This window comes from Rhinolophus sinicus, linkage group LG05 (genome assembly GCF_036562045.2).
Source record: "Rhinolophus sinicus isolate RSC01 linkage group LG05, ASM3656204v1, whole genome shotgun sequence".
Classification (NCBI taxonomy): domain Eukaryota; kingdom Metazoa; phylum Chordata; class Mammalia; order Chiroptera; family Rhinolophidae; genus Rhinolophus; species Rhinolophus sinicus.
In genome coordinates this window covers 154289310-154308019 of record NC_133755.1, presented here as the reverse complement: position 1 = coordinate 154308019, position 18710 = coordinate 154289310, and the positions used below count along the sequence as shown (strand labels likewise).

At 38.2% G+C, this 18710-nt stretch overlaps 1 protein-coding gene across 1 annotated transcript in view; it reads left to right on the top strand.

Moving 5' to 3' along the window:
- Nucleotides 1–2725: 2725 nt before the first annotated feature.
- Nucleotides 2726–18710, top strand: part of ARHGAP18 (Rho GTPase activating protein 18) — a 173283-nt gene continuing 157298 nt past the window's right edge. Inside the window, exon 1 of the mRNA XM_019729432.2 lies at nucleotides 2726–2872. Coding sequence (XP_019584991.2) covers nucleotides 2829–2872 — 44 coding nt within the window. The 5' untranslated portion in view covers nucleotides 2726–2828. The remainder of the gene's footprint in view (nucleotides 2873–18710) is intronic.

Genomic DNA, 18710 nt, shown 5'->3' with positions numbered 1-18710 from the left:
TGTAATTGACCCCCATCTTCAGCCTTATTTCCTTGGGGAAGGTCCTCCAGAGGAACGAGGCTATAATCTAGACTGGTAAGCACTGATGAACTGTGGCACGTCACAGCATGGACTTAACACCAATCTGCACCTATTAGCTATATTATCTTGGGCTCTCAAAGCCTTGGTTTCATCATTAGAGATGGTAATATTCTCTGTACTTATCCATTACCAGTTATTGTCGTGGACCTGTTTTCTTTTGACATCTGCAAACACTGTATAATGTAAATTCTAAATGCAACATTGTGATCAATGCTATAAAAGATGCTTTTTTTGTGGTGATTGAGTGTGATGTGTATAAAGAATTTAGCTGTGCCTGGCAGAGAACAAAATGCCAAAGAAATGATTCCTATGACTTTGTCATCACAATTGAGAAATTCTTGCTTTGATGATTAGGACACCCTGGGTAATATTTCAGAACCAGATTCACAGCAATACTATAATGAATATTTAAAAAAAATGTAGGAGGTGAATGAAGGAGATGGTGTAAGAAATCTCTGCTATGAAATAAAATGAGTGGGCCCAAATGGCCCATGGGAAGGGCAGATATGACTCCATTTCTGCTTCTATTTCTATTCAGGCCAGAGAAGCAGGGATTAAAGAACATCAAACAGCTCCACCCAATTATCTGTAGTTACCAAGGAGGCACAAATCGGTCTGCATTTTCCTATCAAGTTATGAAATCTTTTATTTGGTTATATTGAAAAAAAATATTTTTTCCTTCTGGAATCACTTCCTCTAAGAAATGCCCCTAAATTAACTCTGCCTATTTTCTTATGCCTCCTATGCCTCAATCTAATCTGAAAGCACATGAAAAACATTAATTGTGCAGAGGTACACAATGATATAGATGCAGACAGCCAGCATTGTCTCTATCCTTAAGGAATTCGGCTGGTGGTAGGTGGGGCATGATTTAGCCAAAGACAACCCAGAAAATGTGGTGATAAAAGTGTGCACTGAAGAGGCACAGGGGAGAAAACCAGAAAGGGCTCTGGATTCCAGAGACACTCAGGTAGCACCTGAGTCTTAGAGGGAGAGTAGAAGGTAGTCAGAAGAGGAAGGGAGAGTGAGTGGGACAGAGGGCGAGAGAGAAAGAAACTTCCTGGCCTAAGGGTTTGGATGAGTAGGCCAAGGTAGTACCTGGTAAGGATTCAAGAAACACCTGACTCCCGCTCACCCATGTTTTCTGTGTGGACTCTCACAGGCCCACCTCTCAGGCTCTAGTTCCATTTTAGTCATGAAAGCCTCTTGGATTCACCTTTCACAGACTTGGCAGAAATGATTGGCTAGAATTTTCCAAAAATTAGATAATTTTATCTGCACACCATGGAAAGTCAATATCGCTGGTTTCAATAGTAGCAGAGAGAACATGGCTCAATTTTGCAAAGAGCATCGTAGGGAACTGGAAAGAAAAGAAAAGGAGACACACACACTCACCACCATCACCACCACCTCCACCACCACAACAGCACAAAAATGAAACTTATATTTAAAAGCCAATTTGTTTATGCATTGGATAATTACATGACACAAATTTAGTGTATTCCTATTTCCAAATATTTGGCCAGCCAAAATGCAAAGCTGAGAAACTCAAGAGTTAGAATATAGGACCATATCAAATTCAAGAATTTCAACCTTCCTGTGAGTGCGATTTATTAGATTATCTAACAAATTCACAATTAATTCTCACACAAGCATTAATGAATGAAGCACTTGCCATTTATGAAGTCCCAAGAAAGGATTTGGGTTTATAATTATGAATAAGCAACACTCCTGCTTTCACTGAGCTTGGCATTCGAAAGATTTAAATTTCAAAATGTATGTTATTATAATACAGATTATCAATATTTGAATTTCAAAAATTGCACAATTACTTTATAATTGTTTTACTTAAGGAAGTTATTGTCTATAGGTAAATTTCGTTTGTGTAGAGATCAATTAATTCCTGACACATCTCCCAGACTTTCAAATATAGGCAATTCCACACCTCATCTTTGAGTGACAGTGATTTGCTAGGATTAAAAGCCTTTCACTGCCTACACCACAGACTTGGCCCCAGAGGCAACTTACTTGTGCAGGGAGAGAGCTAAAGACCAAACACTACTATGTATTAGCTTCCAAACGTCTCTATAAACCTATCAATAAAAAATATTTGCTAAGAGCAATGCAATGTGCCCTTTTCCTTTCTTTTTTCTGCAGAGGGAGATGGGGACAAAGTCATCTCCAGCTTCAATAAATTACCTCCACTAAATCTCACACTCTGCTCACACCTCTATTCTCCCTTTCTCAAGTCAGGAAGAGAAGTGACCGTTCTCGGTTGAAAGGCCCATGCAAAGCGGCGGGGAGGCAGAGCATGCTCAGTAGCTGGGGCCGCTTTCAGAGCTCACGGCAAGCTTTGGCTTGGCATCAGGGCTTCTGCCGCAGCTGATGCTCCTTGTTCCAGCAAAGCTGATCATCTTTGCCCAATAACGTGTGGCTTTAGCATCCTCAGCCGCGCAGCGAGCTCCTCAGAAGCCCGCCAGCCGAATCCACTACCTGCTCAGCGCTGGGCTCAATCTCCTCGTGCCCACGCTTCAGCCGGGTGCTTAAAGCAGCTGCTGGATGATTGAGCAGAAATGACAGGCTTGTGGTTAACCGTGACGGGCGAGTAAGAGCCGCGTCTCTTCTGAGCCAGTGAGAGGTGTGTCACAGGAGAAGGTGCCCTGGGAAGAGTCTTGCAGCAGCTCAAATCATCGCTTCTTTCTACACTTCTTGTCACCCTGGCTTTCCCTGCTCTTGACCTGGGAAAGATGGTTACAGTAGTAACAAAGCTGGTGCACTGCTTTCACCTCAGGTAAGGAGAGCACCTTTGCATGATTTTCTCTTTTCGATGCGTTTATTAGCTCTGAAATCCACAGCTGGGAAAGGTCATTTAACTGTTAGCCTTATTCTCACATTACAAGTTTGTTTTTAACAAAGACTGAGAAAACGGAGTTTTTGTGGGATTTTTAAAACCCTTTCCTGGTGAGCTTGAAAATAAGTATTAGTGTTCTTTCTTACTTCTGATAGTGTTGACCCTGTTCCTGACCTGCTTGGTAAAGCTTAAGTCTCTATTCGCAAGAGGTTAAAAGTACGTTCCCCCTGCCCCCCAAGGTTCCTGGCATATTCTTGGAAAAGGTATTTCAGGCCATATAGGCAAATGGATATCATAATTAGTAGCCCTTTCAAGATGATTATGATTTCAGTTTTTGCCAAGAGAGAATAATTAATAATATTAAAATTCAACGTCAACCTAGATCAGTATTGAACTTAAGCTGGCTAGAAAGGAAATATTCATACTACAGTTATCTGGTTACTTGTAAAAACAAAACAAATGCTCAGGATTTACTCTTGAGAAATAAATAGCCCACACATTAAAAAAAAAATCAGCGCCCCTCATAGTGTTTGGGTGTTGAGCAGGATAGCTTCTCGGCAAAGGCATCAGTTCAAAACTAATGTATTCAAGATGTAGCTTTGTGGCTGCAAATTAACATTTTTGATGGAAACTGTGGAGTCAACATCTTCAGATGGCTCTTCAGGAAAAAGAAAAAAAAATGAGAGGAGGGTTTCAGAACATAAACCAAGAGCATCTAAATACATGCATTTAACTCTGTGCTATCAAGGAAAAACTACCCAAAATGACATGAAATAATGGCTACAGTTTCAATTACTATTAATTTGGCTAGAGGTTTTGAAAGGATCACTTTTGCAAGCAAATCCCAAGTTAATAAGCAATAGTAAGTCTACAAGTATTGCCTAACATTTAGTAATTGTAATCAAATGGGGCAGAAAAATGTCTTTTTTTTCTACTCTGGCATGATTTATTTCCTGCTTAATCTAAAGATAAACTTATTAGTAACAATTCATTTAAAACAGTAACTATGTGTTATTTCTCTAAGACAGCAAGTAACTTTTTTCTTATCAAAACTAAAAAAAAATTACAAATCATGCAGTGATAAAGGAAGAAAAAAGACAAGGAAATATTGCATGTCGAGTGGTAAATACCGGGGGGTGCCAAAAAAATGTACACAAGTGGACACTTTGGTCAGCGTTGCTCAAACAGTAGGTCTCCACTTTGAGCACCCCTTGTCATTGCAGAAGTCAAACGTGACTTGTATTCATCTTTTGTTATCGGTATATATTGAGTATTACAATTTTAATAGTTTTCCTTTCTTAAAATGCGTATTCATTTTTTTGGCACCCTTTGTACTCGACTGAAAAAGTTGGAATTTCTGGACAGATTATTGCTTTTAAACATAATTTAGTGTTTGTGATGCATTCTTTTGTGGGCTCATTTAACTGTGATCAAGTGAACAGCTTCAAGTAAGTGAGTGAAAGATCAAACTTGGGTGGAGGTAAAAATTTCCGTTTTAAGTTAATTCTGTAGCGACTACAATCCAATTGCATTCAGTCTAATAGGTTTTCTTCTACAGAAGGGACAAAGTTCTTTAAAGTCTCATTACTAGCCTGGGACTTGGTGAAATCCATTCCTTCCTCCCTTTTCTGGTGTAAATATCCCAACTTTGCATTTGCAGCATCCCAGTTCTGAGCTCTCAGCGGCCCTGTGGCAAAACAAAAGCTGCCAGGGGTACTCTGATGTTAATACTAGTCTGGTCTCTGACCCTCATCTGTTCCCTCACCCCACCCCACCACGCCCCCAGCCTCCCTCAAGCAGATCTCCTAACCCAGGTGTCCATCAGTGGAATTAACATAAGAAACACCCTTTTCTCCTCCTGACTCAAACTTTTACTGAGAAAATCTGTTTTCCAAAGCCTGTCTCTGCTTGTTCTTGTTGGTCTCTTTCTGTGGAATGGTTTCTGGGAAGTGCTTTCCCCCATCTAGTCAGCCGCCATCATTCCTGTGCTAGTTAGACATAAAATCTGTTCTAATGTTAAGAACTGCAATCAACAATCACCTAGAATAGTGCCTTAACGATCAGGTGGAAGAAGAGAACGGAAAATAAGTTGTTTCTACATTTGGATATTGAGGAAAGGTAGACAGTTCTGTTCCTTTTCTCCGCGTTCATCCAGTTATGACACATTATGAAGAGTAAAACTATCCCAGTGGAGGGCGCAGCTCAGCTCCCAGTCCAGTTGCAGGGGGCGCAGCCCATCATCCCATGTGGGAATTGAACGGGCAACCTTGTTTTTGAGAGCTCGCTCTCTAACCAACTGAGCCATCTGGCCACCCCTAGAACTTTAGTCTTAATATGCATGTTTCATCTGTCTTATATGCATAAGGAAGAACTTATATCTGCTTCTTTATTTCTACCACTATTTTTGAAATAGATTTAACTAGTGTTTAGGATTATATCACAGTTCAGCTGTAGTTTGTTCATTTGGGAGCTGCCACATGATCAGAAATGTTTTTATTTTAATAATAATAAAATACAGAACTTTCCAGCTATCCTCCCATCAGATTTTTTTGCAGCAGTCTAAGAGCTAATCAATGATCTTTGTGTAGCACAAAAGGTGTAAGTCTTTGTCACTGATTGCTTTTGATTTAATCAATGAATTTTCCATTTCTTAGGACAACTTCTAGCTTTGGTGTTTAGCAACTTAGGGAAAGGATCATTGTACCTGTACAGAACTAGAAAGATTCAAATATTAATTGGAGTCTGGGCAAGAAGCTAGAAATACCAAACTAGTTCTAGGGTTGATACTATATGTTCATGTCCAAAATTCCAGGCATTCTGTGCTTTCCTCAAAGGCATAGCTTTTAGCCCAACCAGCAACTTTAAGATTATCTATCAGTGCTAGGAATTCAATTTGGGAATACAGATAGATCCTAAGGTTTGTGAATAATGAGGATAAGCCTGGTATTGTTTTCTGTGGAATGATGGTGGGGGTGGGGGGTAAGGGTAGGTCATGACTGATTTCAAAGATGCAAGTCCAGTTGGAATCTAAGTATTTGCTTTTCTTGGAACAAATCAGTGTCTATTTTGCACTCCTTCCTCCTACATTTTTAAGTTTCTTGTATTATTGTATTTGAATGTTTTGGTTATAACATTTAAAAAAAGTTGTCTTTCAGAGTTAGCCTGATGAATCTGTTAGAGAGCTTAATTTCTAAGAAATTTCCCAGTAAAACCACACAAAAGAACAACCTTAACTAAATCCCCATTTTCTGCTTCTATTTCAGTCTGTCATGCAAACTGGCAATTGTGATGTCATGGCACGTGCTGAGCAAGAAAATGCACAATCTTAATCACTTCCCCAAGCACATTATAAAATAAACTTGAAGGCAAGGTTGAGATAAAATCTTTCCGGCTGATAATTTTTTCCTTCCCCCACCTTCCTTACCAAATGTTTAATGAGCACCTATGAGTATATGATGAGCTCTGTTGTGATGTTCAAAAATAGGTGTTTGAACAAGATGGATAATGTTCCTGCTGTCAAGGTGCTTATATTACAGTTAGGTGGGAGAGAGTGGTGTTCACATGGGGAAGGAGACAATAAATAAGAAAGTATCTGGTTATTTTAAGTGCTATGAAGAGCAGACAGAGAAATAATATAGAGTGTGACTTTCAATGGGACACTCAGCAGAGCGCTCTCTGAAGAGATGACGTTTGATCTGGGGACAGAAGGAAGTTGCTGAGTTTGTTCTAGAGACAGGTGTAGTGTGAGCAGAATGGAGAAAGGCATTAGGGGTGGGAGAGGGTTCCGGAAAGGTGTGGTGGTGGAGAGGGGAGCATTTAGGAACCACCCTGGGCAGAGGGGGATGGGTGGAGGGCGAAGTTAAGAGATAAGATCAATGGGACAGGCCAGGGCCAGGTCAGTGAGTCGCTCAGACACTGAATTTTTTAAGTGCATTGAACCCACTGGAGAACTTTACATTTTAAAAAAATATAACGGGGTGCCACAAAAATGTGTACAAGTGGACACTTTTGTCAACTTTGCTCAAGCAGTAGTTTGCCATAATCAGAAGTGTCTGGACGTTGATGGCAAACACTTTGAGCACTTTTTATAATTTCAGAAAAAAATGTGACTTGTATTCATCTTTTGTTATCGGTATATATTGAGTATTACAATTTTAATAGTTTTCCTTTCTTAAAATGTGTATACATTTTTTGGCACCTTCTGTATATATTTTTTTATGTTTTAGTTACAATTGACATATAATATTATTAGTTTCAGGTGTACAACATAGTGATTAGACCTTTATATATCTTACGGAGGGACCACCCTGATAAATCTAGTACCCATCTGACACCATACACAGTTATTACAATATTATTGACTATATTCCTTATGCTATACCCTGCATGCCATGGCTACTGTGTAGCATCCAATTTGTACTTCTTAATCCCTTCCCCTTTTACATACATCCCCCTCAACTCTCCTCCCATTTGGCAATGCTCAAAATGTTCTCTGTACTTATAAGTTTGTTTCTGTTTTGTTGATTCATTTATTTTGTCTTTAGATTCTACATAAAAGTAAAATCATTTGTCTTTCTCTGTCTGACTTACTCCACCTGGTACAATACCTTCTAGATCCATCCATGCTGTTGCAGAGGGCAAGATTTCATTCTTTTTTGTGGCTGAGTAACAGTCCATTGTATAGATGCAACACCTCTTCTTTATCCATTCATCCATTAATAGACATCCAGGTTGCCTTGCCTCCATATCTTGACTATTGTAAATAATTTTGCACTGAACATATAGATGCACATATCTCTTTGACGTAGTGGTTTACATTGTAAAGTAGCACTATGGTTGCTTAGTGGAGAATGCACTGTAGGGCCAAGAGGGAAAGCTGGGAGGTCAGGGAAGATGCTATAGCCGTAGACAGAGACACGATATTGGTAACTTGAACTAAGAAGGTAGCAGTGGAGATGGAAGCTGGCACATGTACTTTCTTCGGTAAATTATATTTTATTTTCAATTACAGAAGTAAGGTATTTTTGTTGTAGAAAACCTATAAAATGTACAGAATGTCCCCAAAGATACTAAATCATAATCCCACCACCCAAACTTAATCACTGCAATATTTTTGGTATCTGTCCTATAGAAAACTTCCATATCACAAATGAGTGCCACTATATTCCTTGCGATTTAAAAGGCTAAATTTGACTTTCTGACCTTGTATGTAAATTGTATTGTTGTTCACTCTTCCTGCTTTTACAAAGATTTGGGTACTAGAACTCTCATGCCGTTTTTGGAATCTTTTCACTAGAGGTCTCCTGGTAAGAGGCTGAACTTGGTTGGGCCTGCCTTGGCCTGTGGTGGACCAAGGAAATCTTTGGTGCTGGGAGGACCAAACGTCGATTTTTTTTTTTTTGTCCCCCTAGGTTTTTGCTTATAGACCTTCACCTTCCAGAAGTACAGGAAGAAGTGGGCTTCCCCAAGGCAGGGATACCTGAAACATGGAAGGGAGAAATTTTGTAGTAGTCTCCTTTGGCTCTCCAAGAATGTGCCTGTTTCACCTCTTTTCAAAATGCATTACATTTTACAGGTGTGGCATGTCTTGGTTATTGTTAAAAATACTAGTAGTTTGTTTGCATTGTTTTCAAGCTTCCAGAGTGGTTTCAGATAAATTATTCTATTAAATAAACATTTTGAGACTACATTTTATCTTTCCCCAAACATCTGAAATTCAACGTATTTATAAGAGAACAGAGTTTATCTTTGTATCCCATGCTTGCTTCTTCTTTTGTTATATTTCCTGATTCAGGTAAGAATTTTACTTGTTCTAAAATCTCTTGAATGAGAAAGAGATCTTCTTTTGCTCTTTCTTCCCCATCTACTAGGAAAGAATATTTTTGCAAGGTCAGGAAATCCTCTCAAATTTTTACCTCCCATCCATTTTACTGGACACTATTTTGGTTCAATCAATTCCTTCCATCTTTCACCGGGCCTGTTAAGCATTATTCTGCAGTACCCCCCATTTGGTCCTCTGTACTACAACCAGAGTGATCCATTGTGGTTTTTTTGTTTGTTTGTTTGCTTTTAAGTGTTTGATCATGACAGTTTCCAGATTATATGATATAATACTACATATCCAGATAATCTCTGAAATTCTCCGACGTATAAGGTAAAAAATGCCTTCATTTTCTGTCTCCTTCCCTTTCTCACCATTTTACGCCATGGTCTGACTGTGTTGATCTTTGTTTTTTTAATGTGTCAATCTGGAGCTTTATACCTGCTGTTTCCTCTACCTGGAATAACTTTCTCCTTCTTCTCCAAGTGACATAATCCTAGTCATTCCTGGAGAACCAGACTTAACTTTTTCAGAGCTTGTCAGTCATCCCTTTTACATTTCCAGAGCAATTCGATCAGCATTAAAACATTGCTTCTTTCTTTCTTTTTTTTTCAGTAGCCACTCAATGATAATTTATTTATTTCATGTTATTACACAATATCTATTGTGTACCTACTGTGTGCCAGATATGAAATTATTTCTGGAAGATATAAGGATGAATAAAATGTGGACCTGTTCTCCACGAATGTACAGTCTAATGACAAGATGCCTACAAAGAGAGAGAGGCTATGATAAGGTAAAAAGCAGGATGCCATTTGGGGTCATTGTTACTATTATTATTATTATATATTTGGGTCTCTCTTTGGACCAGGCTTCTTTCTTCAGCCCTGTGGGCTCACTTAAGCAATTAGTTCACTTAATCCTGAAACCAATAAGCTGAGATTTGTGAATTAATGGGCCAGATAGTGTGGCTTATTGGAATAGACCCATCACGATTGGAACAACAATTTAGTATCAGATAATCTCCCTGGTATTACTTCTGCATTCCAAGATTCCCTCAACTAATAGTACTATCAGATGTCTTTTCTCATTCCCTGCATAGAGAATATTGTTTTTGTTTTTCAAGTTGACTTTATTTTTTCAAGCACTTTTAGGTTCAGAGCAAAGTTGAGAGAATGGTGTGGATATTTCTCATGTACCCCTGGCCCTCACACATGCCTAGCCTTCCATTATCAACAACCACTACTAGAGTGGTACATTTGTTACAAATGATGAAGCTACATTGACACATCATAATCACCCAGAGTCAATAGTTTACCTTAGGGTTCCCTGTTGGTGCTGTCTATTCTATGGGTTTGGACAAATATATAATGCATGTATCCTCCATCATATTACAGAGTGTTTTCACTGCTTTACAAATCCTCCGAGCTCTGCTGATTCGTCCTTCCCTCTCTGCTAACCCTTGGCAACCACTGATCTTTTTATTGTCTCCATAGTTTTGCCTTTTCCAAAATGTCATATAGCTGGAATCATAGAGTCTTTTCAGATTGGATTCATTAATTTAGTTATATGCATTTGTTTTCCCATTGTCTTTTTGTGATTTAATAATTCATTCTTTTTAGCACTGAATAATATTCCATTGTCTGGCTGTACCACAGTTCATTGTTTATTTCTAATTTTTTTTTTTTTTCTGTTGGAATTGGGTTTATGCGTGTAGGGCTTCGAGCTTGAGTCCAGGCAGATACCATGTTTCCCCGAAAATAAGACCTATCCCCAAAATAAGCCCCAGTTAAGATCATCAGCCAGACGGACGCATTTAGTACGTTATGATGATGTTCCAGAAAAAGATGATATGCCTGTATTTGAATAAATGTAGATTGTTGTACATGAAGAAATAAGACATCCCCTGAAAATACTACCTAATGCATCTTTTGGAGCAAAAATTAATATAAAACCCGGTCTGATTTGCAGGGAAATATGGTATAAGACCTGGTCTTATTTTCGGGGAAACACGGTAGTATGCACCTGATTAAAGTTTACAGTGTGAATAAGTGATAAGTGAATAAATGAGACGATACTTTCTTTCCTTTTCCATATAGTCTGTCCTTCTCTACCTAGAAGCAGCTTTCATATTGGATAAGTTTGTATTCATGGGAGAGTATGCATTCATGGGTGATGGGACGGACTTTTCATTTTATTTTTTTCCCAACTTGTCTGCCATCATTTTTAGAACTCAGGGGTCAGCAAACTATAGCCCTTGGGCCAAATCTGGACCTATCCCTGTTTTTGTAAATAAAGTTTTATTGGAACACAGACACACCTGTTCCTTTATGTGTTTTGAATGGCAGAATTGAGTGGTTATGACAGAGACCATATGAGCTGCAGGGCTGAAAACATTTACATCTGGGCCTTCACAGCAAAAGTTTGCTGACCTCTGCTCTAACCCAGGAAAGGAGTCGGAGGCTGAGATCAGGGTGGCAAAAGTGATCGCTTGCAGAAACATTTCCGCAGTAGCAGCTGTTGTGTACTTTTACAGAGAAATAACATTTCTGAGATTTATTTTGATTTGTGTGTTCAATATAGAAGCTATAAAAGAAAGTCTGGTGAAAGGTCTCATTGCTTTGTTTTAGTCATTACAAGATGATGATTTTGACCTAACTCCGTTTTGGATTAAATTCTCAAACGAGCAAGACTCAAAATCACCTGGAGGGTTTGCTAAGCTGCGGAGTGCTGCCTCTCCCCCTGTGAGGGTCTAACTCAGTAGGTCTGGGTGGTGACCCAGAAGTTGCATTTCAAACAAATTCCCGAATGTTACTGATGCTGCACCTCTGGGGACCACATCTGAGAACCATTCATTGAGAACAATAGTTCCAAACCTTAGGTGTGTCTCAAAACCACCTAAGAAGTTTAAAATACTTTATTTTGAAAATAAAACATGTTTGGGCCCCACCCCCCCGACTTATCAAGTCAGATTCCCCAGAGTTCGTCTGTATTTTTAAAAGAATGATTCTGAAGGATTACTATTTAATCATCATGCTTGTAGAACTATCATCAGTGCTTTGCTGGTTAAGGTGTGTATAAGATGTTTTGACTGATATGTTTGAAGTACCAATTAGATGTAGATTTCATTACATTGTCAGTTTTAAGAAAAACTAGAAACTGAAATGTTGTTTATTGCATGTACATTACATTCATCAGTGGATCTCAGTAAAAATAGAGTCCAAAAAGTACACTGTGTTCAATTCAGCGAAATTCTTTTTGTTTTCCTTAGCAAATTTGATAAGTATTAGTTTGTCAATTTTGTTTTTCCACTGTGTAAAATTAATTGTGATTGTATACTTGATATTTCCCTTTCCACTTTTCTTGAAAGTAAGATTATATTTTGAAGGCAGGGGGCGGGGGTAGTTGTAGTGGTGATGTTTGTGGGATGAACAGCTCGTCCTAGTCATGCTTTTATGGTAGCGAATTTGAATGTGCGAGTGCCTCCTAGAAATAACTAGAAATGGCATGAGAGAAAGAGAGAGAGAGGTCTTCTTACTTGGCTGTTCCTCTTGTGTGTGCAGGGAGAAAACATTCCTTACCATCTGGGTAGGTGTTTTTTTTAAACAATGTAAAACCCTGTTGCTCTGGATATGCTTTTGTTGAGAGACCTGTTTCCCCTCCATCACCATTTCAGCATACTATATGGCTGTTTTTAATTTTGTTGACTGCTATTTGTAATGTTCTGAAGCTGAGTATGATGTCAGAATACAAATGAGGCGAAACAACGATGAACAGTAAATGTGGAAGAACCAAATCCTTGGCACTTGGGCAGATAATGTAGTAACCTCAACAATCTTGGGCCATACAAAAAAACTCTTACGCACTGTGTATATGAAGTCCAAGCATTTTGATCATGCTGTTGGTCTGCACACTCAAAGCAAGCAAACAAACAAAAACCCCAGCTCTTTGGCTTTAAAATGATAGGTATAAACACCAAGATTTGGGTTTATAGATTTCCAAATCCATACAACAAAATAGCCATCAACTTCTTAAACTAAGTAATTCTATTTTAATGGAATCATGATGATTACTAACATGTAATGTCAGAATGTGAGTCTGACAAATGGCTTAACCAGAATAATATTCTGAAGTATGGAAAGGCTCATTTTTAAGTGCATTTGGATTAATTCAAATTTCCAGCTGGCTGTCTTGAGTGAACATTTTCACACTGGTTTTTTTTTTTTCCTTTCTTCTTTCTTTCTTTTTTTTTTCATTTCGTTAGGAGATTAGAAAAGATATTTGGAAGCTATTGTGAGTTAAGTAGAAATGAAAACTTGTTATTCTTTCCTTTTCATAAACTCATGGATATCACTTGCTTATGCCTCAGTCAGCTCTACAAAGAGAAGCTTTTATTCCTAAGGATTTATTTTTATAGCTGCTAGAAGGCAACAGCACCCAGGAAAACCCCAACAGAATGGATAATAGGAATTCCTTATCCCATCATTGTTATTAAGTACACTCATTGGAAATGCAATGACTAGTTATTCAACTAGAATTTGTTGAAATGGAGACTCTAAATGATAATAAATTTTTTTGATTAGCTCATCACTTTTGCCTGTTTGAATGTCATTTCTCAGGTGGGAATACTCTAGATTCCTCCTTTATACACAGGTAGGGCCAGTGACATGAGCGTAGCTGAGGGCTCTCCTTGTTTTGAGAGCAAAAGGAAGTACTTTGTGTTTCTTTTTGCATTGTTCATAGGGTCATGGTTTTAGTCAGTGAGTTCCCAAAATGAGTATGCTTTGCCCATGTTCAGATGGGCCCTGTGCTTGGTTTAATGCTCTGCTGTCAGTGTCGTGAAACATTGAATACTTTTTGAACAAGAAGCCCTGCCTTTTTATTTTGCACTGGACCCCACAGTATCGTAGTATGTCCTGACCACAGGAACTGTCTTATTCATCTTTATTTTCTGTGCAGATTCTTAGCATGGCGTCTGATGTGCATATGAGTGGATGAATGCATGCTCCCCTTGTTCTGAGAACAAAATGAATTTAATTATTGTTGCTTTTTTCATTGATCATAGAAGCATGGTTTAAAATCAGTGGATTCCCAAAATAAGTATGCTTCAGGTACGGTGAGGTGGATGGTTGAGAGTTTTGATAAAAGTGGCAGGAGTGAATAAACTTTTATTTAAAGAATACAGGTCCTCTGGTCCCACTTCAATCTTCCTGAATTAAAATTTCCTGAGAATAAAGGTCAGGAATCTGTGTATTTAAAAAGCTTCCTAGATACTTACATGCCTGGGCATGGATATGATCAGCTCTCATGAGGCTTTGTAAGTCCTGCAGGTCTGTACCCAATAGTGGATGTGGGTTTCTAATTTTGTCTAGGTTGTCAAGAAATAAGCCTGTTTCAGGTGACATCAAATGAAATTTAAGAGACAATGGGAAATAGCTAGGATAAGAATTAGAACAACACACATTAGTCCAGGATAATATTTTATGATATCAACAGGGCCACCATTTGTTTAATTGCTATGCCTCCGCTGGAAGAAAGGGATGTGAAAACTCTGAAGCTTATACTCACCAACTCCCTAAGTATGAAGTCAAAATTAGTCTTACAAACCATGCGGTAGCATAAAGCACCAGTCTGCTATAAGCTGCTGGCCTCTTCTCAGGTTTGGCAAGATGACGAGATGTACTTCCAGGTGGAGGTACTCGGAGGGGAATGTAGTGTGGAAAGATCTGATAGTTAAGCTTAGTGCCTTCCTGTGCAGTTTGGATGTGGGCCTTTCCAGAACTACCAAGAATTTTGGGCACGGGGCGAGCGGGGGGTATGGGTGGAGCAAAAGGTGTCTAAAGGGATCTGTGGATGTAGGCTTCTCCATCCCTCCTGGTACTAAATGATTCCTAGGTTTTCATTTAGAAAGCAAGGCTTCAGTGTGGGAGTACATTTTACCCACATCAGAATAGGGTGGATTATATGCATCTCTTAATGCAAGATGAAGATGCTTATGAGACACAAGTCTCTCAACACATAAAGAACTTTGTAACTCCGGACATGATGGACATGTACAAAGTTCATGATCCTGAATGACAGTGCCTAATTTATGAGAAACACCTAAGAAAGAAGTTACAAGAGGAGAGGTGGAACCATCTGGAAAGGTTTCCTGTCCGAAGGTTTTTGTGTCCTTTTAGGGAAAGCATCCTCAGAGCTCAGGAGCAGGCCACTAATAGCTCAACACCAAACCGTCACTGACTGTGAAGAGTTTTCTGGTTCAGACATACTTGTTAACCAGTGCAGGAGGAGACTGGGTGTAGTGAGTGGAGAGGTAGAAGGAATAACAACTAACAGCAAGGCCTTAGTGATAAAGATTATCCAGAAAGAGAAAGTTATTTTTTAACCACTTGCTCGATTTCATTCCTTACTCAGCAACTATGTTCTGAGCACCTATTACGTGTCAAGCATTGTTCTAAGCTCTTGGATACAGGAGTGAGAAGGTTAATTCCTGAGTCATGGAACCTGAATATTGATGAGGAAAGAGAGACAATTACTACTTACATCATAGTTATGAGTGCTGTGAGGAGAATGCAAATAGTGTTATGTGAAAGATAGGACATTACAATGGGTGGTTGAAGATGTGGGGATGTCCTGTTCCTTTCATCTACACTGCATGTAATTACTACATGAGCATGTTAATCTGTCAGGGGCTCCATTCCCTTATCTTAGGAACCACTACCAAATTCACATTGTTGGCCCGACCACTGAAGAAGGATGATGTATAGGGCTTTAGACTAAATATAGCACTGTCTATTATATTCCCTACTGTTCTAGGCCCTTTCCAGTTGTTGGGCGTGTGTTAATTGAGGGCTAAAGAATATAAGGTTGCACTAATATTGCTGTCTTTTTATTATAAATATGTTTGGCTGGCTTGAGGAAAATGGAAAGCAAAAGTCTGGCAGGTGATGTTTTCTTCTGCTCGTATTCAGGTTGACTTGAGGAAGATTTTCCCTTTGTTTTGTATTGACTGAAAAAGAAATCGGGACTGGCTAGTGAGTAAACAGTAAGATTTTTTACATTGAATCTTTACATATTATAAAATACAAGAATGTGGAATGAATCAACAAGTGAGTTTAATAATATTGCATATTTTTGTTATAGATTTAATACTTCGTATATTTTGATTGAGATGTTAGACCCTATGGGATAATAATAATAAAGATTACTTTTTTAAAATCTCGGCTTATAGAAATTTTGGGCATCATTAAAATGACTAAATGCAGAACTAATATGTTACACATAAGAATAAATAACCTTAGGACTTTTGAATTCTGAATTAGATAACATAAAATCTAACCTTGTGCTGCACTGATATAGATGATGTGATTTTAAGAACACCAGTTAGAGAATCCAACTGAAAATTCATGAGTAGATGTATTTTTAAATTTTAAATACATGAATTTGTAGATTTACAAACCAGATATATGAAGTAAAAATATTTGTTTTAAATTCTAGAGTTTTAGTATCTTGGACCATCTCATCCAGTCATTCCCATTTTATATCTAAGGAAAACAGACTTAAGGAAGTTAAGCAATTTGGTTTAGGATCTGGGGATTATTTCTCTCTGATGTATTTACAGACCATTTTTTTTTATAAGTGCAGAGGCTATTTTACATAGCGGTTATAGACATTCTTGGATGGGGATCCTGGTTGTTTTTGTTTCTTTGTTTTTTTCCCCCCCATATGTACTAGCTCTGGACTTGAGTAAATTACTTAATTTCTCTAAGGCTTCATTTCCTTATCTGTAAAGTGTGGAAAATGATTATGCCCTCCTCCCTTAAAGCATTATCCTAGGAATAACCACAGGCATGCAGCGCAGAATGGTCCATAGAGAAGGACATCGGGGAAATTATTATTATCGTTTAAAGTAACACAGAAATACTTCTCTCAAAAAGATCTTTCAAGAATGTGACATTTGTAAACAGTATACATCAGAAACACCTAAAATATAGAAGTTTTCCTAGCTTTTTCTGATTAAAGAAATCAATGTCTATATTGCAGCAATCTTGTTCTTGAAAACTTAGGTTTCATTAAGTATCAGTTGTAGTTTACAACAGTGTTATTAGTACTTGTACCAAATAAATGACTTTTGTTTTGCTTTAAATTACAGGTAATATGTAAACAACAGATACATTATATAGCACTTGCTGGGTGCCAGGTACATATGTCACCACATTTAATCCTCACAAAAAAACCAATGAGGTGGATATTATCATTATCCCTCTATGACAGATGTCGAAACCTCACTACAGAGAAGTCAAGTGGAAAGTCTGGGGTCACTTGGCTGGTAAGTGGAGAAGCAGGGGTTTGAGCCCTGCCTGTCAGCACCAAAGCCACTGCTCTAACTCATGACCCTGTACTGTATATGGCATGGGAGGAGAGTTGCTAGTGGGAAGAAAGGATACTCCAGTTCACTGTACAAATCTGTATTTGGTGCTGATCCAACCCTCACTCCATTTTACAGTGATGCTCAGACAGTATTAAAAAGAGTTGCCATTAATTGATGGCTTCCATGAATCATAAACTCTACTAGGGATTTCACACATTTTTTTTCCTTCATAACAACCCTCTTAGAGAGAGATGATGATGCTCATTTTAGAGATGCTGGAACTGAAGCTGAGGGAAATAGATCACTTTCTCTAAATCACAGTTTTTTGTCTCACTCCAAAGCCAGTGTAATACTTAAGTTTCTATTAAATAATTGTTGTACATATCTCAGTTCTGTGCCACTGAAACTGTTCATAAATGATGATGATTATGAACAGTAAATAAAGTAAGTCATCAGGATGTTATGGGGAATACCCTCTACCATTCCAAAAGGAAATCTCATCCCATACCTGTCAAAAATGATCTGTGTTTTACCTCTAGAAAGCAGTGCGTCCGCTTCATACGAAAAAGGAGGGTGGGGCTTTAAAAAAAAGATGATCTCTTTTTTTTTCAATTAAACTTTGTTGGGGTGACAATTGTTAGTAAAGTTACATAGATTTCAGCCGTACAATTACAGACTAAGGCTCTCATTTTCCCAGCCAGGATGAGAATTGAGCTAAACATTCCCTTAAGTAACACTAGATGGCGCGTGAGAACAAAAGAGATGGGAGACATTTATAGGATGAATACACGCCACCTTTATTTCGATTGGCAATAGAATTTATTTTCTGGAGTGAGTCATTGATGATTCAGGCTACCTATAACTAACGTAGAGAACACCTGGCCTGATATTTTGCCAATATAAAGCACTGCTTTGTATCCAGTTTGGAGTAGAAGCTTTGATTAAGTAGAAAGCCAATTCTTTATTTTTGGCAGAACATTAACCAAATGGATCTCTTGGCATCATTTCTAGTCAGTAACTCTGGCCTTACTGTAGCAAAATTAAACTGAAAATCTGAAAAAGACAATATAGTCAAGGAATACTCCTATGAGCTGCATAAAATGAATTTCTATGATTTTTTTTTTTTTTTGATATTGCAGTATATGTTACCAACAATGAAGGCTTGTGACATTATGCAGGGTACAAAGAAAATAACCAAAAAGGTACACATTTATGCTCTAGAGGTCTTTGTTTTTAGGTCATGAAACTTCCAGACCTTTTTCTTTTGAACATCTGTGCTTTCTTTGAGGAATTGTAGAGCTTAGTGAGGCAGAGTAGAGCAACAGGGAGAAAACAAAGGAAAAAAATGGCAAGGGTGGAGACAGAGAATGAGGTATTCAGATGAGGTGTTCTAATGTGACCAGGTCAATACAATTCATCTCATTTTCTGAATGTCTCTGAAGAGATAAACAATGATGGACAAAAGGATTAGTTTAAGCCCTGTATCTTAAAAAAAAAAAAAAAAAAAGAAAGAAAGAAAGAAAGAAAAAGAAAGGGACACACTAGCCTATGTAAAATCTTAAAAACAGCTTTCTAGAAGAGATGAA